This window comes from Centrocercus urophasianus, unplaced genomic scaffold (genome assembly GCF_019232065.1).
Source record: "Centrocercus urophasianus isolate 14NV4802_14NV808 unplaced genomic scaffold, USGS_Curo_1.0 seq_13, whole genome shotgun sequence".
In the NCBI taxonomy this organism is placed as follows: Eukaryota; Metazoa; Chordata; class Aves; order Galliformes; family Phasianidae; genus Centrocercus; species Centrocercus urophasianus.
In genome coordinates this window covers 22101914-22127291 of record NW_024884475.1, presented here as the reverse complement: position 1 = coordinate 22127291, position 25378 = coordinate 22101914, and the positions used below count along the sequence as shown (strand labels likewise).

Genomic DNA, 25378 nt, shown 5'->3' with positions numbered 1-25378 from the left:
CTCCATATTTGACTTGCTTTAAACTGTCAGATTTTCTTGAAGTCAGCACACCAAATACTTTAACTCTGAAAATGAGGTTCCGGTGTATTTTCTATAATCATCTAAATTTGGAGATATGAGCTAATAAGTCTTAACAATGAATTATGAATTGTGCATTATCCTTATTGCATTGGCATTGACTGTTCTGTTGCTAAAATACAAAAATGCTTTTTTCTAGTACTGTTCCATTGGGATCTGACCAGATTCTTCTACGAGGAGCTCAGTTGAGAAATACTCAGTGGGTTCATGGGATAGTTGTCTATACAGGACATGACACAAAACTTATGCAGGTTTGTCGCTTGGACTTTTTTTTTTTTTTTTAATTTTCTTACAATTACCTTGTTACCTTTTAATATGTCTTTGTAATAGGACACACGCAAAAAAAAGGAAGTTTAAGAAAACATGACTAGATTAAGTATAACAGTTCAAATGTCAGTAATAGTGCGTATTTATTGGTTTGGCTTGAAGGAAATAATTGCTTTTAGAGCTGATAGATAATTATCGATTCCTTAGAAAGAGTTGTTTTTCCCTTGTGAGAATGTTTTTTGATTCTGTTTTTGACTTCCCTGTTGTAAGTTGGGTCGTTATAGTTTGCCTGTTCATCTTTTTTCATTTTTGACTGCTCCTAAAACTGTCCTCTTGTGGAGCTTTCTTTCAAATAAAAAGGTAAGCATTGTTGTCAGAAAATGAAGTGAAACTTGCTTTACAAAATAAGGAGGGAGGAGAACCATTCTTAAGCTATGAAGTTATTTTCCTGGTGGTGTTTGAAATATCAAAATTGAATTGTGTGTGTTCAACAAAAAGAATGCTTTCCATTTGGATGTGCATGTCTCATTTATTGCTTTTCTGATCTGTAAAGGAGCTATTTTAAAATAAATTTGATTGTATTAATTAACAGTAACTTTCTATAGCTCTGATAGGATGTATGCACATATATTTAAATCATGTTTTAAATGTTTATGGTTAGCTGTTGGTGTTTAAGGTTTTTTTTGGTTTTGCTTTCTTTTTCTTTGAGTGAAACATTTATGCCATTTATCATGATGATACCTGGGAGAATATTTAGAACAGAATTCAATAGCCTGTAATTTGGAAATTAGAACTCTGGACATCTTTTAATAACCGCTGTGTTTTTTGTCTTTTGCAGAATTCAACAAGTCCACCTCTTAAAATGTCTAATGTGGAACGTATTACCAACATTCAGATTTTGATTCTTTTCTGCATCCTTATTGCCATGTCTTTGATCTGCTCTATTGGTTCAGCTGTATGGAATCGGAGGCATACTGAAAGAGATTGGTATCTTGATCTAAACTGTAAGCTGTGAAGTAATGTATTACTATTTTACTGTTCACTTGTCCTGAAGCCTTTCATTTTTGGAAAGGGGGATGGTTGCCATCCTTCAATCAGTCCTTTATTGGTTGTTTATTGAAGTTGTTAGTCTAGGTTTGTCACAGCTAGTGTAAGTTTTGCCTTTCTGTGCAACGTGAGTTGTTGCTAAATTCAGAAAGCAAAGTTTTGTTGTTGAAGCTTCTGCATCTCTGCAACTGAGGGAAGGAACACAGCAGACTTTGCCTTGCCAGGTGCTCTGCCAGTGTTATCCTTTTTTCTTTTCACATAGAAGGGATGTAGTTTACAGCGTGCAGAGGGAATAATTCATACAGAAGAATATTTGTTAACATGTTGTTCAGCGGATGCCACCTGAATGCTGAAAAATGTATCCTTCTAGCAGTAACTTTCATTTGCTGAATAGGCTATTCAGAAAATTGACATCACTACATTATTGGAATGAAAATGAAAAAAATACCAACACTTGCTGTATTCTGCTGACATAGTCAAATTCACTGAAAATGAAGCAATTGTCAGTTATTGCTGATGAGTTACATGTAAAGGTGCGGTTTCTTCCCCAAACTTTTAAACTGTACCAGAAAATGATGCTGCAGTTTTATAGTTACACTGTTCAAGAATCTAAGTAAACGCTGACTGCCAGTGTCAGATCCAAGCAGGCTGCTCCTGAAATTAACATGCAGAAAGATCTCCTCTTACCTAATATGTGGACAGCTCTACTCTCAGTTGACAAAGGCAATGGAATGTTATGCAGTTCTTCCAGCAGGATACAATGAATTGACAGAATTCAATTCTCAATGAGGGAACTAGATCTAAAGGAAATCTTCATAAATATACTTTATGATCTGTTAGTGATGATTTCAGAATTTCTTACAGAGGGTCTAGAGACTTCTTTACTTAGATAGTCAGGCTAGAACTAAATTTTCTTCTTGTGACACCGAGTCTTGAATACAAAGCTGCCCAATGTAGTAGTCAAATAAATAATTATGGAAGTCTGTGGAAGCAGTTCTGAAGCTTTTCTTTTTTTATTCCTGAAAATAAGAAAACTTGAAATAGTGGCCATTGAGATTTGATGGGATTTTCAAGTGATTGTCCTTATCAGTCCACTTCCTTATACCTTACATGATTAAACGGACTTCTGATGTTTCTTTAAGTTATGCCCTTTAGAATTGTTCTTGATCAAGGTACTGCTAATACGTAAGAAGCAATTTATTCCTCTTTACCTTTATTGAATTCTGCTGTTTATTTAATTACATTCTCATTAGAGTTCCATCTTTTCTGTTCTGAGGAATACTATTTGGAATTTTGTTGGCACAATTTTTATTTTTAACCAGCAAACTTAATTTAATCTAGATTGCCATTAGTTAGAATGAGTGTTACCTGCATGATCTTCCAAATTTGTACTTCGTTTGATGCTAGAATTGGTACTAATGAAAGTATCCAAAACTTGGATTTTACTGTAACAAGCAGGTCCACATGCCATAGGCCCACAGCCACAGCCCTGTATCTGTCAGAAGGATGTTTGTAGAGGACACCAGTTGATGACCCTGAGCACGCTGATGGATTATTGGTTTTTTTTTTTGGCCACAACAGAAAAAAATAAAACAGCATGTGTTTTTGAAGCAATTCTGAATCGCATGCAGTAGAAATGCAAGGGGGCAGTGTGTACAATAAAAAGACTGGAACAGGATCACCGGGATTTTCAACTGAGAGAGCTGCTGATTTTCTGGAGGGCAGCCTTCTGCAACAGGCCACAATTTTGAAAAATCTTAGCCACCGTGAAACTCAGTGTCTGATCCTTGCTCTATTTCTCTTTTCTTCTCTCTTAATATCAGGCTGTAGGCACTGCTAAAACCAGATAATTTCCAAGCGATGGTCATAATCCTATATAGGCTAACACAAGAGTACTTCTTAACATGGGCTAACACGTTGATCTTGTTACTCATTGTTGTGGAATGTAGTCTCAGTACTCTTAAATTGCTGATGATTCATGTTGTTTAAGGAACCTTTCCTGCTACATGCAGTTTTTAAGGCAGTAATTTATAAATTCTTAGGTGTCTTTTTAGATAGAATTATAAAATCAGCAATGTTCTGAATACTCTACATACGCTTGCTTTGGAATATGGTCTTAAATGTTTTCTGTTTTGCTTTGTTTTTTTTTGGCAGATGGTGGAGCAAGCAACTTTGGTTTGAACTTCTTGACTTTTATCATTCTCTTCAATAATCTAATTCCGATCAGTTTGTTGGTTACACTTGAAGTTGTTAAATTTATCCAAGCATATTTCATAAATTGGGTAAATATTTCTATAATAAATATTAATGTCTAAAACTGAGTGGCTTGCAATTAAGTTAAACACTTCTTTATATATAGGTTTATTTTCTTATGGTTAATACTTCAGAGTGCTGTTTATTATTACTGAGACCCAAGAAGGTAATTATATGTGGCTTTATTTACCATTTTATACTCATACAAGCTATTTGTAGCACTTTTTACAGTGCTTTGTTCTTTCTCATTAATTCTGAGGCATCAGATCTTCAGCCAGAATGATCAGAAGAAAGTATCTTGCATCCTAGTGGAGTTTTGTATTGTTTCATTTTTTGGTTTTTTTTTCTGAGCTTAGCCCATATTTCTTTGTTTTTTCCCTATATATGTAGCCTTTTTGCTTTTTCTGCCACTGCACTTTAAAGGTTTTGGAACAAAACCATTGTCTATTAGTATTATCTTTTGCAGAGTGTATAAAGAACATTTGAATAGTTTCTTTTTCTGCCATTGGAAAAAGGGTTATCAGTTGGGTTGCTGGTGGGACAAATATTGGTTTGGGGTTTTTTTGTGTTTTTCTTTTTTCTTAAAGCCACACAAGGGATTTTTTTTTATCATGCCTTCAGTTTTTCAGTTTTATCTAAATGTGAGTTACTCATGCCATTGTCAACTCTTTAATCTGATTACTTGGTCAAGCGCATGAAGTAGATTTGTGTGAGGTCAGGTAGATAGAGATAAAATACTCATTAGCAAAATCATACTTCATTGTAAAAGTTAAATATTATTGTGATTAGTCAGCTATTTTTTATTTCTTTTGTGCTATGGCAAAATTATCATGCAAATTATAAAAGAATGGGAGGAATTTGTTCCTTTGTGTTCCCTATTCAGTAAAGGCTAACCTACATTGAATGTGCAGATTGGCAACTAGTATCAATGGAGTGAATCCTAAAGGAGACATTTGTAACTTCTGTTCCCTTTATTTCACATAATGAGGGATTTGTTGTCCTTAAATACATTTATGTTAATGGGGAACTCTGAATGTTTTCTATCTTAAGGATAATCCTTCTGTGTGTACATGAGGTATCAGTATAGAGAATTTGGCTATTTGCAATTTGTAGCACTATACTGCCATACTTTAGCAGTGTTGTCTTATTTTTATTGTATTTTAAATGGAACTGTTTTTGTTTGGATTTGTTCTTGGGAGGGGGGGGGAAGGACTAAAGATGTGAGAGAAGAAAGAAAACAGCTAACAATGTATCCTGAAGTTATTGTGTACTCTTAAATTAATCTCTGTCTTCAGCTTAAAGAATATTTATGGTAGTATTTAGAAGTGAGAACAATGTGGATAGTTAAGACTTGCTTCACGCTAAATGTTACAATGTTTCTGTCTGTTGACAAATCTGTTTTAGGTGCATGGGTTCGACAGTTTTGCTAGTACTCAGATTACTTCCAGTATTCTGTGAAATCTTAGTCTTTACAGATTCTGATGTTAAAACGGAAAATCTAATTTCTTTTGGAGATATTTGGAAGTGATCTGATTGTGTCTGTGGCTCCCATGTTGAAATAAATAGAAGTAGATCCCTTGTCTTTGTGTTCAATCTGTTCTTCTGTGTTTTTCTTTGCTGATTAGGTGCCAGATTTTTTTTTTTTTTTTCATAACAAGTTCTGGAAAGATAATTTTGAAACATATGCTTTCATTTTTCTTATAGGACATAGACATGCATTATGAACCTACTGACACTGCTGCAATGGCTCGGACTTCCAATCTCAATGAAGAACTTGGGCAGGTAGAGAAGATTACTGGCTCTAAGTCAGTGTTTAAAAATTTAAATTCTTAAAAAAAATAAGTGAGAGCTTATTTTTAAAAGCATATATGCCTTAGTCTTTTTATTTTACATGTTTTTCTTTATTTTACATTTTCTTAATTTTGACAGATAAATTCTGCATTTTGCTTTGGAGTTCCCTGTTAATATTGTAAAAGCAGTCACTTTTCACAGGAGCTCAGTTGTGTGTTCTTTGTTTTCTGAAATTCTGACTTTGTAGAACTGTATCTGGGCCCTGTAGCATTCTTCCAGTACATAAAGGGTGGGGAGGATTCTTTGTCAGGGAGTATAGTGATAGACATGGGGTAATGACTTTAAACTAAAAGAGGATAGATTTAGATTAGATACGCAGAAGACATTCTTCACTCAGAGTGGTGTTGCACTTCAATAGGCTGACCAAAGAAGCTGTGGATGCCCCGTCCCTGGAGGCTTTCAAGCCAGGTTGGATAGGGCCGTGGGCAATCTGATCTGGTGGGTGACAGCCCTGCCTACAGCAGGAGCTTGGAAGGACCTTAAAGTCCGTTCCAACTTAGATTGTTCTGTGATGCTTTGAAGATTGTGGAAGTGGTAAAAATGTATTTACTTTATTGTGTTTATAGCCAAAATTGTACTAGATATGTAAGTAACTGCCAAAATTAATACGTAATGATTTCATCGTTCATTTAGGTCAAATACATATTTTCTGACAAAACGGGTACTCTGACATGTAACGTCATGCAATTTAAAAAATGTACTGTGGCAGGAGTTGCTTATGGGTAGGTATTTTATTATATATTTATTTGTTTACTTGTATGCCTTTCCTCTGCCTATGCATATTTGAACACAGTTGAATTAACACCATAATAAACTTAATAGTAGAAGCAGTAGATGCAACTAGGGATCAATTTGTTTGTGACTATGATATGCTATTAATAGGAAGCATGAGTGCTTCTTTCTGCAAGCAAAAGTGTAGCTATCCTTACTGCTGCAACACAACTTCAGTATACTTGTTTTTTTTTTCTGTTACTGTGTCTGTTCAGTGTTTGTTTCTTTTATTTTTTTAAAAAGCAAAGTCTGCCTTCAAATTTGCGAAAGTGCGTGGACTTCCTTATTGGTTCACGCTTCATATTTTGCATGCTTTTTCACTAGATAATAGAGGATGAACAAGAACTTGAACTGCCATGCTTTACCACATAATCTAGATAGCTTTTATGAGGATTGTTTAAATTACATAACTCATGGTATTGGTGTTGCTATTACGAGACGTCTCCAGATAAATGCAAACAAAGAATTTTGTTACTTATTTGTCAGTAGTTGCAGACATATTCTTCAACTGAGTTTGCAAAGGCTCAAACCTCCAAGGTGGTTCACTTAAAATAAATTCTTTAGAGCGGTGAATAGAGCAGAAGCATTTATATTTTAAGTGACAGCATGGCTGCCCAGTATGAGAGATGCTGGACCTAGTCTGATCAGTAAGCTGGTAATTAGATAACTCTGAAAGTGGGCAGAGACCAAGCAAGTCTGTGAGATTAAGTTTATGGCTTAAGCCAGCAGTGTGGCCTTATCATTTGGATTGTTTTGAGGATTCTAATGTCAACTTTCTGTTTTGAGAAACTTTGATCCTTAACCATACTGTGTTGGTTTTTTTTATTTAAGACCTGTAATAAAGTGCCATTCTAACCCTGATATTTCATATATCTACTTGTGCACACACACACAACTCTACATCAGCTAAGTCAGCTAATTGTCATCACAGGGTTGAATCCTGATGTGCAATGGCTAGCTATGCTTTTGAATATTTGAACTCAGATAAGTTTTGTTATCATAACAAAAATTAAAACTTACCTTTTGTTTACAATCAAAACATTGTTCAAGTGTATATTGAAATATAAAGTAAGAATTGTAATTTGTTCAACTGGTAGAAGTTAGTAAGCAGGCATGCTCCCAGCTGAATGAAAATGATAGCTTTTGCCTTATAAAGCCTCAAGAGAAATATCATATTTTTTGCAGTGTTATTTTCTAGGCACTAGCAAAATACTCAGTTGAGATAGCTTTACTTTTTTTTAGTCATTTAATTTCATTAACTGCCTTCTCTTTTATACATAACCCAATTTTTTTTTAGCCTTTGTGATTCTTTTTCCTATCCCTATTTCTCTTCCTCTCTTCCTCTCTTGCTTCATGTGCAGCGATTGCCCTGAACCTGAGGACTATAGTGTTCCTTCAGATGATTGGTAAGCTCTCAGAATCAAGCAGTATGTGGTATTTGTTTAAAACTGAAGCTTAAAAACAGTGAGATTTTTTCAGAAAGATGGTTTATTGCAGAATATTTTACTCAAAAGTCATATTATCTTCGAGTTGATGCAGCCCAACCAAGTCTTACAAAAATTTATGAATCAGAATTCTGTGGCATTCAGATCTATACTCTGGGATAGAATTGATGATAGAGTCACTGAGGTATCCTACTGGTAATCGTGTACAAATCCAAATTGTATATTGAAGAAAACTTTTTTTTTTTTTTTTTATAAAGGTACATGGTACTGTGGTAACTTTGGTCACACTTTTCTCCTGTTATCCTGTAACAGTTTAGTAATAATCCCTAAGGTGTTTGAAAAATAATGTTTGAGAGTAAAAAATACGTAAGTTAGTGTTAGTATTTTGCTTCCTGCAAATGGTTTTAGAGAATTACCATTACTTAATTATTTATTGAAACTGAGATAACAGATTCCTTGGAGGAGACAATCTCTTAACAGGGGCCCTCAGGAAAGACTGAGTCATGACTTCCTTGCTGTTGCCTACTGCATGATGCCTTACATTTCCTTCATTGTTTTTTCTTAAACTAAATATTTACAGTCTTTTTCAAAATAAACTGTGGTAAATTGGGGACAAAAGTCACTTACAATCTTTAAACTATTCTTATTGTATTTCTTGAAAGCCATGGCAAGATATGTAGCACAAAACTGTGTTTAAAAAAAAAAAAAAAAAAAAAAAAAAAAAGCTGTACTTTATAAGCTATCAATGACATGTAAACATTCACAAATTAAAATACTCAGGAAAATTATTTTTTGTGTGGAGGTCCATTGTAATTAAAAACATCCGCTTGACTAATATTTCTAGACTCAAATAATGTACCAAATTCCAAAGCTTTTAAATATTTTTTTAAATTATAGATATTTTCTGTCTACCTGAAAAACAGTTATATCTACAAGTATTTTTCAGATTTAGTACTGAGAATCTGAAAAATATCCTAAAGTCTTTGTCTAAAAATTTTAAGCAATCAAAGCTTGAAATTTATAAATAAATTGAATGAGTATGAAACTGCTAACATTTTGCCCAGCTGCTCTGCATTTAAAGCAAATAAATATAAATCTTGGTGATTGAGGATGCTTTGAATTTCTCACTTCATAACAGGCTTTGGAAAAAATCTGTCCTTGAGTAGTTGTGCAGAATGCTGTCATTTGCATTCCTTCATGGTAATTCAAGACTATAACAGCTCACTTTTTTGGTTTTCATAAAAGATCTTTAGACTGCCTTTGAGACAAACATGGCTTATCCTTCAACGAAAATCACTACAGGGCAAAATCCAAAATAAATGAAAATAATATTTTCCTCTGAGAGGGTTCATTTTTCAGAACTGTTCTATGTCACTGAGATTCAAACTCAACTGGATTGTCTTGATGCTCGGCAATCAGTTGATAAGAAGTCTTTCTAGAAGTAGCTACTTCAGCCAGAAGACCTCTGCAGTGTGAACGTTAGTGTAAGACTGTTTCTCAAGGACTATCTCCATCTAGTGTCTCTTCAATCCTTTGCTACTTCATCCTTACTTCTGTGTCCTTTATATATCAGTTTAGGTTATTTTAGTCATGAGTAATGGGAAACAAACAGAATGTTTGTCCCATAATGTCTGAACTCAGTTTGCTTACTCCTTCAGGTATGACTTTCTTTTCTGCAAACACATTGCAAACCTATGCCAAAGCTGTTAATTTCTTAAGAAATTTAAGTTCTTCCAGGTATGTGTTGTTTTAAGTCCTTCCAATAATATCCTTCTGTGGAAATCAGATAACAAGAAGCCAGTCTTGCTTTGAAAACTTTATCCTGTGTTATCTGAAGTGAGCAGAAAAACATACCTGAATTCAAGTGTATTTGTATAAGGTTTATTAAAACTAGGTAAACTTTGACCTCTAACAAATTCCTATTTCCTTCATTTTTGCACTGTGAGTGACTACAGCCATTCTTGTAGCATCTTCAACCAAAATTTATGTTTGACCAGAGCACGGTAATGTGGATTATTTGCATATGAACTATTAAGTATATGCTAATGGTGATCTCTCTTTTACCAAATTATTTCTAGGCAGGGCTCACAAAATGGAGATGAAAAAATGTTTAGTGACTCATCACTACTGGAGAATCTTCAAAATAATCATGTAAGTAATACAGAAACAATTACCATTGTTTTCTGAATTTTCAGTGTTGCTTTTAGCAAGTCAAAGTGTTTTCCTGTGAGGGAAAATATGTTCTCATACAGAATCAGCATGCCCTCATGAATATCTTTACATTATTCATTGCTGATGCACGTTGATTAGATCCACCTGGAAATAAATCTGTTTTCTGGTAGATATATAGTATTAAGTGTATATAATACGGGCAAGATCCTTTAAAATTTCAATCTAATTTCAACAATGTATGTTAAATGCATTTGTAAGCAATTTGGAAAAGAATCTCTAACATAGACCTTTAAAGATGCCCTAAAGAATCCGGGGGTTTTCGATGTAAGAGGGACAAACCTGCTCGCATTTGGCCATGAAGAGCTTTGAATTTGTTTGAGTTCTGTAAGTTACTCATTAGTGTTTCAGTGTGGAATTGTTTTCAGATATTATTTTATAAGGTAATTAATTTCATCTTCATGGTTGACATTCTAACACTGATCACAGATACTGTATATATGCTACAAAAAACCTTGATTGAGGTGACTACTTTGAGCTTATTTAAGGGAAATATAATAGTTTCCTTTGGAATAATTTCATTCATTTTGCAAACTTAATCTGTACTAATATATTTTTTAGTTCTTATTAGTCAAAAACAGTCAGTTATTTCTGCTTAGATACATTATTTTTCCCTCCTTTGGTTAAACTATCTGAAGTTCTTTCAGCTCTGCAGATTTTGAAGTATTTGAGATGCTTATCTTAGTATCTTCCTTTAAGAACTAGCTGCCTGACCTTATGTTATTTTGTAAATGACTTTCAAGTTTGGTTGCGAAGTCTTTCCAAAGGTTCTTAAAAACTATGTTAATAAATAAGGTGTTAGACAAAAGCAATGCAGGAAGGAATAGTTTTAATAAAACAGCTCAAATCGAAAGAGACTTTCATGAATAATAAGAATTAGCTGTGAAATCATTTTGCATTTTCATCATTTGGACTTGCCTTCCCTATAAAATACTTGTTTGAATTTCTCTGTGTTTATGGTTTTTCATTTTTGATTCTATGAGTGTAAATGATATAAACTCTATCTGCATAGCTTATAATGAAGTGCACAGATGAGAAGTTATTCTGCACGCTGAAGTTGATACACAGACAGATAATGTCCAGTGGGCTTATCTGTTGATGTTCAAAAGAGCAATCTTCCATTAACATTTTATTGGTTATTGTTTGTCCGTATCTATTATTGCACTTTAGTAACTTATCGATTAAATTGTTAAACATTTTCTGCCGTTTTTTTAGCCAACTGCACCTATAATATGTGAGTTTTTGACAATGATGGCAGTGTGTCATACAGCTGTTCCAGAAAGAGAAGGTGATAAGATTATATATCAAGCAGCATCTCCAGGTGAGAGTCAAGTCGAGAGAACATAAACATGCATACTCAACATGCAAATTTTGTTTAAAATTAATTATTTTGAACTATCTTCTGAAATTAACGAAGAAAGCATCTCTCAAAAAAGAGTAGATATCAGCTAGACTGTTTTGTCTAAAAAATAGGAACTCGGACTTTTCTGATTTGCTTTAGAAAATATATACAGGTTATGTAAGGGCAAAGAGTGATTAACCATGTTCTGTTCCTAAGCTGTCATTAGATAGCTGTGAATGTCTGATGGAAGTACTCAAATGCAAATGAAAATCTAACTGGAACATAAATGTATGTCCTTGCTTGTGAACTTATCTGTACTTGGTAACCATGGAATTTAGAACAAAGAGTTTGTAATCAAAAATGAACAAAATATGCTTTCAATGGGATAAAAGTAATGATAAGATCCTTTGAGAGTGAGACAAAAAGTATAGCACAAAAGGTCTAGTTCAAGCCAACTCTCGTTCATAGGATGTTTTTGAATTCAGGAGAGAACAAAGCAAGGCAAAATCAAAAGCATCCATTAAATCATGGGGCAAACTAACAGTTTCTTCGTACATCTTGTAAAAAAAAGTACTACTAATTGATTTGTTGCAGATGAGGGAGCATTGGTCAGAGCAGCAAGACATCTTCGTTTTGTATTCACTGGAAGGACACCTGACTCAGTAATTATAGAATCTGTAAGTGCTTTGGGAAAACATTACAGTGTGCTGTATTTACTGTTACCATATTAAGAAATTATTGAATAACTGCATCATGGTACATATACAGGTGTTTCTTTGATTCTTCTGCTTTGGATTTTTTTGCATTAATTCTCACTTTTGTTTTTCAGTTGGGACATGAAGAAAGATATGAATTGCTAAATGTGCTAGAATTTACAAGGTAAGCACTTAATGTCTGTTTGTGAAAGTACATTGAATTTATCATGGATAAAAAATAATGTTTTTTTATATTCTTACAGGCAAGCTGTACAGACTTGGCTTTTGTTTCTATAATATGTGATGAGGCAATGTAATGCACATGATTAAGACCAAACTTCTGTTTTTCTGACAAAATGTTTATGGTGACACATTCTGTGTTATCTTTTTTGCTAATATTTTTCATATTTGCTTTTGCTCATTTCCCAAAATTTTTACTCTCAAAAACCTCAAAAAATGATGTGAAGTGAAATAGTAAAGTAAAATACTTGAAGTTAAATATATTCTTGAAAGTGCTAGAGTAATCTGGTGTTTTGAAATTTATATTTGGAAGCAAGGGGAAGCCTCAAGTGCTACAGATAATTTATGTTTGCTTTGACTGATAGAATGTCTTTGCATATATATGTTTTTGACTTATTTAGATAATCCAGATTGGAGTCCATTCTTAACTGAGCTGGAACCCTAGAGCATCGATTTGTTTTCTTGGAAAGTGACTTTTCACTTACCTTGCTTTTGATTAAAAATGCCTGTCCAAGAAATTGGAATTGTAAAGATCCTCATAGTACGCAGGTTTTTTTCATTTGTTATGTAAACTAATTTAAATTGTATACATGATTGCAATTTATTTTTTAAGCATTCATGTAGTCCTGTTGCTTACTTTGTCACTGGATGGGGAAGAAATTTCTGTACTGAATCTCTTCTTTTTTTTATAATGGTTTCTTACAATTGTGCACGTGTAAAGTGACCATTATTTACCTTTCCCTGTCCTGTTTTGGTTCACTTGAGCTTACCTTGAAGATTCAATAAGTAAATTCCAAAGCAGTAGAAGTGATAGGGTTGAAGATAGACAGTTGCCTGTGATTTATGATAAAAGAAATAATGTGAAACATAGGGAAAAAGTCTGTGGAATAGAATAAAACAATAATGCTTCAAATACATTTTTTAGTGTTTTGAACGTGTATTAATGAATGCTTGCAATTAACTTTAATTAATATTTTCATATGTATTGTGGAAGATATAATTGAAAATTTTCAGGCTTAGGCCATGATTTCATTTTCCTGTAGGCACTTTTTCTCATTTTGTGTTCTGAAAATGTAGCAAGCCTTTGGAGGATTTAGTTTTTCAGTGGATACCAATAACCCAAGTTTACCAAGCACTCAGTTTCTGTAGCTGTTTTTGTTCTTGTTCTGTGTTTAGCTTTACTTGGAACTGACTTACTGGAAGCACTAGAGGTCACCCTTGTTCCACAACAGAAGAAATTTTTGCTCCAAAACCCAACACAAACTGTGTGGGTAGGAGCATGTATCATCGGATGAGTAGTTTGTAACAGTCAACACTCCTGAGTAAAGAGTTTCCAGGTGTTCTAAGGTGTTTTTGCCCCAGAAGAAATGCATACAGATTTCTTACTATCTTCCTACGCAAGCCAGATACGGCTGTTCAGCAAATAGAATGTAACAGTGTCGACATTTGATAAAGTACTTCTGAAGAGAAATTACAGAAGTAGAACTTGTAGAAATGCTTGATGGAGTTGTTTTATGGTATCCTCTTTTTACAGTGATAGTATATTTGCATGTGAAAATAGTAGTAGTATACAATATCCTGCATCAACCTCTCCAGAAATAATGCCTCCTATTTATTTCCATGGAAGCTACAGAAGATACTAGGACTAACACCATTTGATGGGGCAAATTCTCAGCTACAAAACACTATCTTTCAGCACAGTCACCACCATTAGCTGTGTTTTTTTGCTAGTGATGAAAAAGAGCCGGTAGGCTGTGCTCGTAAAAATCTGTACCAGCAGAAGTGACCATCACCACTGCTGAAATGGACCACCCACCACCTTACTGTGCTCACATCCTCTGTTTGGTCTCCATAAATGTTCAGCAAGTGTCAATGAATGTCAATGAGTACCAGTATTTTGGTATTCAATTCCATGCCTTTGTTTCATACGCACTTCCATATCAGACATTATTTTGTCAGACCCTCTGCTGCCATGTGCTGAGTACATGCACTGTCTTTTCACCTAACTAGGTAGAGAGTAGGAAAACGAGTACAAATTTGAGCATGTGATTCCTCATTTCAGTAAGCATAAGCTGTCTCTATTACCAGTGCACAAATCGCTTATCAGTGCAACATGACATTACATCAGCAGTGTTCCTGATGGAGGTTTTGGTGATACCTGCTTGTTAGATCAGTAGTAAAGTCTATTAAAATTAATTCCATTGATAATTATATTTCAGTATCTGGAATACGCAGCATCTATGGATTTAATTTACTAATTTTCACTTGCATCCCTGGAGCACGTCTCCACATCCTAGCAGATGTTAGTTACAGGGTAAGTTACCATGGTTAGTTACCATGGTTAGTTACAGGGTATGGTTTCTGATGTAGAGACTGTAACTTGTCCAGAATGCATCAAGAGGTTGACTAGTCCCGCACCTCAAACCAGTTTTATGAATAATGCACATTGCCTTGGCTGTTGTTCTGAGCAAACATAAGGCCTTCTAGAGCATTTGAGATTTTACCCCTTCTCCAAATAGGAGCCTGGATTTCTGTTTTGTTTTCCGTCTGGAGAGAAATACTTCTAAATGTAGAAAAAGAACAAATGGCTGATAGAGCAGTTATCTAGCTTGGGTAGGTAGCAGTGCTTGTTTTCTGTGTTTGCATGGTTAAACTCTGATGTTTTTTTTTTATCTTAAACTTGAGATAGACATTATGTATTAATAAGGGGCTCATCAAGAGTGTTTCTATCTCCTTATGATTGCTTCTGGCAATCTGTAATCTCATGGCAATTCCATGGGACTTACCAGCTGTTCTACCTCCTATGAGAAAAAAAAAACAAAACAAAAAGTTGGTATCACACTGACAGTTACGTGCAGTAGTGCAATTTTTGTGGTTTCTGTATTTCACCACGAAAAATAAATAATACTGTCACTGCAGTGAAAACGCACATAAAAAGTTAGAAGTCTTTGACAGTAAGTCCTGCCTTTCTTGCACTTTTAAGAGAAATGTATTTCAGCCAAGGTTCAATAGCTGTCTTCATAGCTCAACTTTCAGAAAGCTGCAGGAAAACCTTGGTTATTCTCTAATATATCTTTGAAAGATTGATCACCATGCAATGTAACTTCAGATTCTGGTATTACAAGACAACTTTGTTAGTAGCTGTAAGGGAGGATATGTGTGTATAAACTTGTGTGTTTGTGTGTATATATGTATATAAACACTTTTATAAATATATACATTTTAGAAAGACAAACCCTAAATAACAGGTTCCTCCACAGTCTTCACATTCAGACAGATATAATAAATTAAGATAGCTATAGGCTGAACAATCATGCCAGGAAGCAAAGTGAATCCCAGAAGTTGCCTTTATTATAGGCAACATAAGTGCAGTTTAGGTTATTTAAATTTCTCAATGATTATCTTAGCAGATGCCCAACTGGATAGAGTCTAAGGAGTTAGGAAATCTTGATTATCTAAGATTTTTTTAGGTTAAAAATGAAATAGATATTCACTGCTGCAACTATTTCTCTCATGCTTTCTTACGCAGTAATCAGAGGAGAAATGTAATTATATATTGCTGTTCAAATCTGTAGTTGAAGTAAAGTGCACACAAAAAATACTTTTTTGAAGATAATATTCAGTCAGTTGCTTCACCAGTAATTTTAAAAATTCTTTCCTCAACCTATCTTCACATATTCCACTTACAGGATGTTTTCCTTGGCAATCTGAACTATTGTATAATAACGCTATTTGATGATCTATAAATGAGATCCAGTTCCTAACAGGAACTGAACTTATAAATGGACCATTTACTTCCATCTGTTTTGTGCATTTTACTGTGAAGTACATGCATGATAAATTATTTTCATTCCCTAAATAGTTTCTGTGGATTTATTTTTAAAAATTGAAGTTTGATAGAAGTGTGGTATAAATACACATTTTGGCTGGACGTGAACTTGAATCTAAAGTAGGGCTTGTTGGAGAACTTCAAAGAGAAAAGAGAAAACAAAGATGACTGTCTTGTCCATGCTTTCTTCTCATTCCTACTATGATCTCAATCACTAAAACTGAAAGAAAAAGTACTTCTAAGCCATTAACAATTAAGAGCTAGAGGGTAGGTAATATTAAGCAAGGCACCTTGTAAGTCTTGTTATGCAGTGTTTTTAGCATGCTAAATTAAACTGAAGTATTTGTCAATAGTAACACAGTGCAGAGGCCTAGAGACTCTTTCTGTTTAGCTGGTAAAGAAGGACTTTATGATCCTGGCCGCAAATGCTTTATGCCATAAGATGCTTTCTTTGTGATCAGTAAGAGAGCATTAAGATGACAGTAAAGGTTCTTAAATTCTTTTTACAGGAAAAGATCTACAAAGAAGAGCACAGGCAGACTGCATTAACTTCAGTGATTAGACAGTGAAATTTATATTTTCCAAGTAATAATTTCATTTTCCTGAGAAGAACATTTGGAAAACGTGGGCCTTATTTGTTTTCCTCTGTATTTTGTAACTTAAATATTGATAACTGTAGGGAAGACATTGGTAAATATTTGTGTTTATGAACCACCTACTTACTGGGCACTTAATTCTCTTTCAGTTCTAGGAAGAGAATGTCAGTGATAGTTCGCACGCCAACAGGAAAGTTAAGACTCTACTGCAAAGGAGCTGTGAGTTTTACAATATTTTCACTGTATCAAAGAACATATGCTAACAATGCAAATATGCCTGCAGAAAGTTAGAATAACTGTAATGAGAATATGGAAAGTGTTGAGAGATATGGGAAGGAGCACTGATAACTTTTTCAGTGTACATGTTTTCGTTGTGTAGTTGTTTAATGTGGTGGACTAATGTATTCCTTGTTTTACTGTCTGTGAAGGTAAGGGAGACTCATCCATCTTATTCTTTGTAATTTAGCTAAATACTTTTGTACTGTCAATTAATTTCCTTCTGTATTCCAAGAAAATGGTTGAAGGTATTGCTAAATATGTAATTTTCTTGCTGGAGTAGCTGAGCATGAATCAGTAGGTGGAAATAGTAGTCTTCCAGGAAAGACTACGTGGTAGTTTTAACCTGTCATCAGTGTTAGGCTAATTCTACGTCTTCCTGAATACAGGCTCTGTGGAAAGGAAATTCCCATATGCACTTTTGTTAGGGTATGACAGAGTTGCTTGTTAGTTCTTTGTCCATTATCTAGGTTGAAATTTGATCAGAGGATGATGCAAATCTATTTCCTGAATGGTTCAAAGAGATAAAGGTGATTGAATATAAATGTACATTCAATATCTTCTCATTTAGACAAGATGCTATCATTAATGTTCTGTGTATCAGGGTGGTTACAAAAGCCTTAAAATGGCATTTAAGAAAAACTGATTTTTACTTTGGGGCTTAAAATGCTGTCTTTGTCTTAATGTTAGAGAGATCAAAAGATTCCACAAGGAAGATGCTATACTTTTCAAAATGAAGGAAAAAACAGCAAAACATGTAGTAGATGAATTACATCATAGCAGAATTTGCAAATTTAGAGATTCATTTTTTATACTGAAATAAATACGGTGCTGCATATTTTTCCTGCCATTTTTCTTGTGTTATTTTTATTGTGTACACAACAAAACACTTTTTTTTTTCCTATTGAATTGGCTTGCATTCATTTTATTTGTGTTGTAGGATACTGTAATTTATGACCGCCTTGCTGAAAGTTCAAAATACAAAGAAATCACCTTAAAACATTTAGAGCAGTTTGCTACAGAAGGTGAGTAATAGAGTGCGAACGCAGAATTTCTTCACTGTTCAATTCAGTTTGCCAATCTTATGTTGCTGTATTGTATGTATATGTAATTTAGAAAATTGTTTTAGTTTTGCATCCATCAAATATAATAATCTTCCTAAGAATCTTTGGTAGTAAATTTGTGGTTTTAGGTTCTTAAAACAGAATACGTTTTTCCAATGAACAAACACATTGCAAGGTTCTTTGTTTCTTTGTAGGTTTCATCTTTCATGATTACTTTCATCTCCCCTCACACAACAAATGTTGTAGGGGTGATGCACAGGAAAAGGCAAAGATGCTTGGTTATGACTAGCACAGTGCTTTTAAGGCAGCTTTACAATATTTCTGTTACCATTCACAATAAGGAGAATTATAATCACTGGTTTTCCATATGCTACTTTTTAACAACTGCTGTTTCAAAGCAGTTATTCCATTAAGGCTTATTAAATAAGAGCAGTAAGTAAAATTTGAGGCGATGAAATTAAGATGATTGATACAAACAGCCAGTTATTAAATAAAAGTGGTTTCCACAGTGTACGCATGAGCAGTAAGGCAGACTGTAGAAAGCTGTGGGCTTTGATGTAAGTTCACCCAGCACTTCTCCTACCTCTTCCTTTATTACAGATAACAAAAATGGGGATGTGTCAAGCATTATGGAGGTATGCTGTGAAGTATTGTTGTGTTTTAGTTTATTCTTCGAGGAGAGTGGCTGGAAGCAGAATTATAATAGTTATGAGAATATGAAGTGCAACTTTTTACCTCTTCATTTATTCTAATACTATCTTACTAGGACATTGAAAGTAACTTCAACGTGTTTTTAAGAAATAAGCTTACAGTTGAAGGCAAAATTTATTAAAACGTTTTCTTTTCATAATGCTGGATGTCTGGTCAAATGCTATTGTATCAGGAAAGATACTTTTTCTGCTTGTTAGGTGTATGACTTCTCTAAATATTTTTTTTTCTCTTTTGGTTTATCATGTCATTAAGCATTTTGGTTAGTGTATTAGTAGGCAACTTTGGTCTCTTGATTTTATTTGTGACAGCAGAAGCAAGCCACAGATCGTTCTCCATATTAAGATCACTGCAGGAAACATTTTGTTAGCCTTAAAAAAATGAAGAAAAGAAGTCTTACAGATATTAGAAATTAGAGTAAATTTCTACAAGAAACTTGAAAGCAGAACTGCAACTGTATAGATAGTACAAGAAGCCTCAGGTGCATCCTTTCACTATAAGAATCCATCTCTGAGCTGACTGGCCTGATTGGGGAAGTATTTTCATGACCTAATCAGGACCAGTCAAGGAAAAGATAATTAGATGTGAAGTTGGTTTGGGATGTGAGTCTATACATTGGGTTGCAGAAAAGATAAACGTAGAATCCATATCTGTTACCTTGTGTGAACTAATAGGAGAATTTAAATCCAGTTCTTAACAATATTCTCATTAGATCAGTGGTACAAATGATACTGTGTTTCTTTAGCACTCAGGTTGGACTGATGGAAATAAAAAGCGAAGGATTTTGCCCGTCTTGAAAACCAGGGAAGATATGTATTGATGTTAAGAAGTTTGTTCAAGTGCTTTTCACCAGATGAAAAGATGTACTGTTCAGAAGTGAATTGCTAACCTTTCAAAAACACTAAATTCTCAATCTGGAGAAAAAGAAGTAGTAAAAGTACTTCTCTCTGGAATCGATTAATGACATTGGTATTTATTTTTGCACCAGATCTAAATTGCAGCCAATGATGTTGCAAAGTTTCTCATGTATAGCCTTTCATGTGGCAGTACAGTATGTCCTTGGCATTTGCTGCATGTTCTTGGTGTGTTCAAAAATGAAGTGGTTAGCATGGCTGGCATTTATATCTAAGCATTTACTAAGCTTGAGTGTTAATGCCTGCTAGGATAAATAGAGAAAGTGTATGATTTTTCTGTGTTGTTGTTCCAGTCTGTTACAAAGCTGACTTAATGATACTCTTTGCTACTTTTTACTTGGAAGACTCTTTTAAAATAAAATTAAAATAAACCTTTCAAATTAAAAATAGAAAAATAATTACACTCTGATTAAAAAAAAAAAATACCTTAAAAGGTAAGTTGGCTTGTATTTGGTAATTTTTTCTCTTTATTTCATCATCTGCATAAAATATTTTGAAGGAATTGTGGAAATACTATTAGTTAGTCATGAATTCTTTTCCTCCTTCTTACCTCATATTCATTAATTTGAATCTTGCTAACATATCCTTTTTAAACAAAAATGTTAATAGTAATTCATTTGATTTGTTAAATTTTTGGAGCTAGGTAGTAAGAAGCTGTGATCATAACAGTACTCAGTTGTCAGTGTATTAGGAATACAAATGGTTTACATTCTGACAAAATTACTTGTGTATCTTAAATGAAAGAAAATTGTTTTATGCTGTGTCAAGCCTCTTTCAGCATTTGAAGCTTGCTGTTGATGCTGATCTGTGCACAACGGAACAATGTTCAAATATATTGTTTGTCCATCCCTGGTTAAGATGCTCCCCACCTCCTACAGAACAGTGGGTAAATGCTCAAGGGTGATGTAGTAGTCCTACTATACCTCTTCTAAACTTCCATGCCAGCAAATTCTGGTTTCAGACGATTTCATTTGGCTAGAGCCATGCCCTTCTCCATATATAAAGAGTTAATCCAGTTTCATGCCCTAGAACCATAAAAATCTCAGGATACATGAAAGCAAACTGTTAGGATGTAGCTGTCTATTTAAACTGAAATTAAATCTGTGTGGACAGAAAATATATGGTGTTGTTTTTTCCGTAATTTTGCAGCCTCAAATTCTCACTGTAGTGCTCAGTCTAGGTTTCCACTGAAGGAAAAATTCTATTATTTATCTGTAACTACTGCAAAGATTAAATAAAATCCCAAAATGCTGCCTTTATTCAGAGGGTTTATTTTAAGAATTTGGAACATTGAGAAAATCTGTGAGGTGAGGAAATAAAATTTGATGAGATTCATCTTTGGCTTCTATGTGGTGAATTTTAAATTTCGGCTCAGAACTTTCTGAGGATGTTTTGGGGAAGTGTGAAAGAGGAGAAATTATAACACGATGATATATTTTAACCTTCATTATATATTTATTGCTTCTCATCATAGCAGCATTTAATTAAGGTTATTATACTTTTTGCTTTAGATATGTGGAACAAATTTCTTCAAGACATGCAGCAGTATGCTGAAAATCAGACAGAAGCAAATATAATGAAAAATGCTTGTATTAGTTACTCATTGTATGTATATGAAGGAAACAAATAATCGTTTGCTATTTGCTTTCTCTTTAGGCTTAAGAACCTTGTGTTTTGCTGTGGCTGAGATTTCAGAAAGTGATTATCAAGAATGGTTAGATGTCTATCACCGTGCTTCTACAGCTATACAAAACAGAGCACTCAAACTTGAGGAGAGCTATGAACTAATTGAGAAAGTATGTGCAGTTTTCTGGGGATTTCTTTATATGATATAAAATCTGAGTGACTGACAAATAATGCTTTGATAGGAAAAGCTCTACCATTATACTGATGGATATAGCCATATATATCCATATACTATATGTATAGCCATATATATAGTTGTACAACCCTTGCAACTGAGGCGACTGAAATGAAAGAAAGATTATTTTGTCAAAGTTTTGACAGAAAATAACTTCTTTCCTGGAAAGTACTGATTTTTTAGTTGAGCTACTGTAAAGGTTTTATTGTTTTTCAGGGTTGCTGTTTTGTGGAATAAAGTAGGTGATAAATAAAGAGCTGCTAAGTTGTATACTGATCGCAGAAACGAATAAGGTTAAGGGGTCATCCAGACATAGCCTCCTGCTCAAAGTGGGGCTAATTCAGGATAGATCAGGTTGCCCAGAACTATAATAAAATTTTAAGGGAATTCTCTCAGCTGCACTAAGCAATTTTATAGAGCTAAACTATTCTTCTTCCAAATTTTCTGAATTTAAATTTCTTTTGTTGGAGAATGTGTTTCTTGTTCTTACACTGTGCATGTCATAGAGGAAGATGGTTTTTCTGTAAGCCCTCTTCAGTTAGCAGAAAATAGAATCACCCATTTAGCATGCTATGTATCCCTCCACTGGATTTCTTCCATTTTTTTTTCAATATCTTTTCTATTGAAGACCCAGAAGGGGAGGTGATACTCAGGTACAGTCTCACCATAGCAGAGCTTTCCTTCTGTTCCTGGCAATATTGCTTCTGGAGCAGCCCTGAGCATTTTGAATTCACTGCCTCAGCAGGAAAGTGGGTAACCAGAATGCACTCATGAGATATTGCTTGAGGTTTTGACATTTGGTTGCATTTTTTCTCCTGATTTTTGGTGAAGGATTCTTGTTTTGGTTTGATTTTGTTTTGTTTTGGCTATCTTTCTGTATTTTTGGGGGGGCGGCCGGCGTTGTTTTTTGAGTTTGGTTTTTTGTGGGGGTTTTTTTGTGATGGTGGGGTTTTGTTGTTCTTGTTGTTTTTAAAAAGTGTCAGATCCCATTGATGAAACTGCTTAAAATTTAAAACCTTGAAAAATAAATTGAGTGTTTAATCAATCAAAAAGAAAGATGTGAACATGCAGTTTCAGTCAGTTGTAGGACTTGAGTTTATATATGTGAGCAATTTAAACAGATGTGTGGAAGAGTCTTAAAAATATACCAGATTCAATATACCAGGTTCATGAATTTTAAAAACATCAGTTTCATCATAAATATGCAATATTAAACAAAAAGAAACTAAAAGATTAAAACTGAATTTAAACTGGAAAATCTTCATGATCTCGGTATTTTTTGTTCACAGAATCTTCAGCTGCTTGGAGCAACAGCAATTGAAGATAAACTACAAGACAAAGTGCCTGAGACCATAGAAACACTCATGAAAGCTGACATAAAAATTTGGATACTTACTGGGGACAAACAAGAAACTGCCATTAACATCGGTATTACAATTGCACTTACTTGATGGCTTTGTTGATAGAGTAAAATTGTTTTCAGAATGGAAAGGTATTTTGTAGAATAATACTACTATGTGGCATTCACGAATTTAAATAATAATTTATTTTTCAGTCTTTGGTAGGAGGAGGGTGGGTAAGTTGTTTTTTTCCTCCATTGCAAAACTAACAGCAAAAAAATCTGCTATTATCCTGGAGAGGAGGAAAGAATGAGAAGGTGTAATGTTAACAAAATATAAAGAAAGGATATACTTATTATTCATTCTTTCAAGAAATGCTGATAGGAACCATGATCTTAAATAAAGTAAAGCACATAGTTTGTGAAGTACTATAATCTTTACCATCAGTCAGAAATTTCCTTTGATTGTCCCCTTGTATTTTTTGTGCAGGAGGAAGGAAATAATGTGTTAACTAAACTAAGCAGTAATAAACCTATATTTTTAAATAGTAATACATGAAAACTGTATTGAAGACGTAGTACTCCTTACAGTACTAAGTCTAAATGTGTCCTAAAAATAATTTTGATAAATGTACTCTGTTACAATTACTGTATTTAATGTTAAAAATCTCTTATTTGTCCACGAGATGCAACATTGGTCTGAGGTTATTTTCATCATTTCTTCAAACCTTGAGGTTTGAGGAAATAAGTGTCATACCAACATTTTCATTTTAATTATGTGTAATATTATTTATTTATTTGTCCTGGCATAATTAGCTCATTGCACAAATTCTCCTTAAAGCATCAAACACTAGAAAAGAATGGTTACATTTACATATGCAAATGTTACATGAAATGCAACATGCATTCAATAAATTTGGTGTTTTCAACTACCCAAAAGGGATTTACAGAAAATGTGTGCCTTATTCAGAGTTGCTCAGAAGAAGAACAAAAAACACCTCTCACAAGTTGCAATGATGAAAATTCTATCTATTCTTACTATCTCTAATTTCTATGGAATGCAAATTACTGTTTGTTTTTTTTTTTCCCAGTGCTTTCAACTGGGGAGCTCTAATTTTAACTCTCTCACTTACAGAAAAAAGTACTATGTTGTGTTACACTGGATTTGGTGGAACTAACTGTTGGAAAAAAATGTTCTTACAGGTCACTCCTGTAAACTTCTGAGAAAGAACATGGGACTGATTGTTATAAATGAAGGTTCTCTTGATGTAAGTAACACACGCAAATTTGTAAGTTAATAAAACGTCAGTATTTTCTATGTAAAATATCCAGATAAAATATCCTGGTGCTGTCCTCTCAGGGAATCTTAAATGAGCTTTATAGCAGAAGAGTTTCTGCTGACCAAGAGGCTTCAGGAGAAAATTCTGAAACTAAGCTTACATTAGGACTTAGGGAAAGGAAGGGAAATATAAGTGAATGGGAAGTATGAGAATCAGCAAGAGGGGATTGCCTTAACTGAAGGATTCAGTGGTAGTGTGTAAAGTAGGCTATAACATGAGCTCACAGAATGGCTTGGATTGGAAGGGACCTCAAGGATCGTGAATCTCCAACCTTCCCATTTAATACTAGACCAGGGCAACAAGAATACTTTTTTAAAAAACTACGTACTTTTATAAATGTTTTGAGTCATTTAGAATAGCATACTTTCAATGTTGAGGCATGAACATCACAGTGATTTCATTTTAAATATGAACTATTTTATCTGACATATTCTTCCTGATAAAATTGATAAAAGTAAAATCAGAATTGAAAACAGAGCAGGCAGCAGCTCTTGATTAATATTTGAAAATAGTCTACTGATACAGTAAGTAACTTCTCTCACAAGTAGATTGGGATATTAATGAAGAAAGGCAATTTTCTTCTGTTCTCAGTTTATGTATTTGTATAGCTTATGAAAGTTTGTGGTTATTGTTTTTAGAGAGGGGAGAGAGAGACAAAAGTTTTTGGTTTAAGCCCTTTACTTTTAAGTTTTTCATTCCTCAACCACTTTATAACATGAGAGCTTCTTTACTGCATTTAGATTATTTACACAGACTGATGGTTTGCAGAACTACTGCAATACTAAATAAATGAATTTGAAATGCACAAGTTTGACAGTTTTGCATACTTCTTCATATGTGATGAAATAATGCGATAGTTTTGCTTAACTGCTTAAGGGAGTCCAATAAAAATAAAAAAAAAAGCAGAAAACAGCAAGTATTGCACGTTAACCATTTTGACTAAAAAGTCAAATATATTTTAAGCAGTATTTTTTAAAAACATATGTTAATAAAGTTTAAGAAGAAATGGTATTCAAACTGAACATGTACCGAATAACAGATTTCATGACAATTGAAATTGCATTTGCAAACTGGCCACTTTCGTATTTGTGTATGCTAATAACTTAAGTTGCTTTTTCAGGAACAGTTAAATGTGGCAATCAACTTTAGGGCAAGAGACACTTTATTTTAATATAGTAAATGAACTTTGTGCTGATATTTTAATAAGTGTCTACATTAAAAGATTTCTGGCTC

At 33.9% G+C, this 25378-nt stretch overlaps 1 protein-coding gene across 3 annotated transcripts in view; it reads left to right on the top strand.

Annotated features, from left to right (window-relative positions):
• Positions 1–25378, top strand: part of ATP8A1 (ATPase phospholipid transporting 8A1) — a 95558-nt gene that overhangs the window by 29590 nt on the left and 40590 nt on the right. For all 3 annotated transcript variants that reach the window (XM_042812172.1, XM_042812171.1, XM_042812173.1), the window contains 14 exons: positions 218–329; positions 1184–1349; positions 3547–3674; positions 5350–5427; positions 6130–6218; positions 9791–9863; positions 11157–11262; positions 11878–11960; positions 12113–12162; positions 16793–16862; positions 17860–17944; positions 21262–21401; positions 22756–22894; positions 24009–24073. In XM_042812172.1, the coding sequence (XP_042668106.1) occupies positions 218–329; positions 1184–1349; positions 3547–3674; positions 5350–5427; positions 6130–6218; positions 9791–9863; positions 11157–11262; positions 11878–11960; positions 12113–12162; positions 16793–16862; positions 17860–17944; positions 21262–21401; positions 22756–22894; positions 24009–24073 (1384 nt within the window). The remainder of the gene's footprint in view (positions 1–217; positions 330–1183; positions 1350–3546; positions 3675–5349; positions 5428–6129; positions 6219–9790; positions 9864–11156; positions 11263–11877; positions 11961–12112; positions 12163–16792; positions 16863–17859; positions 17945–21261; positions 21402–22755; positions 22895–24008; positions 24074–25378) is intronic.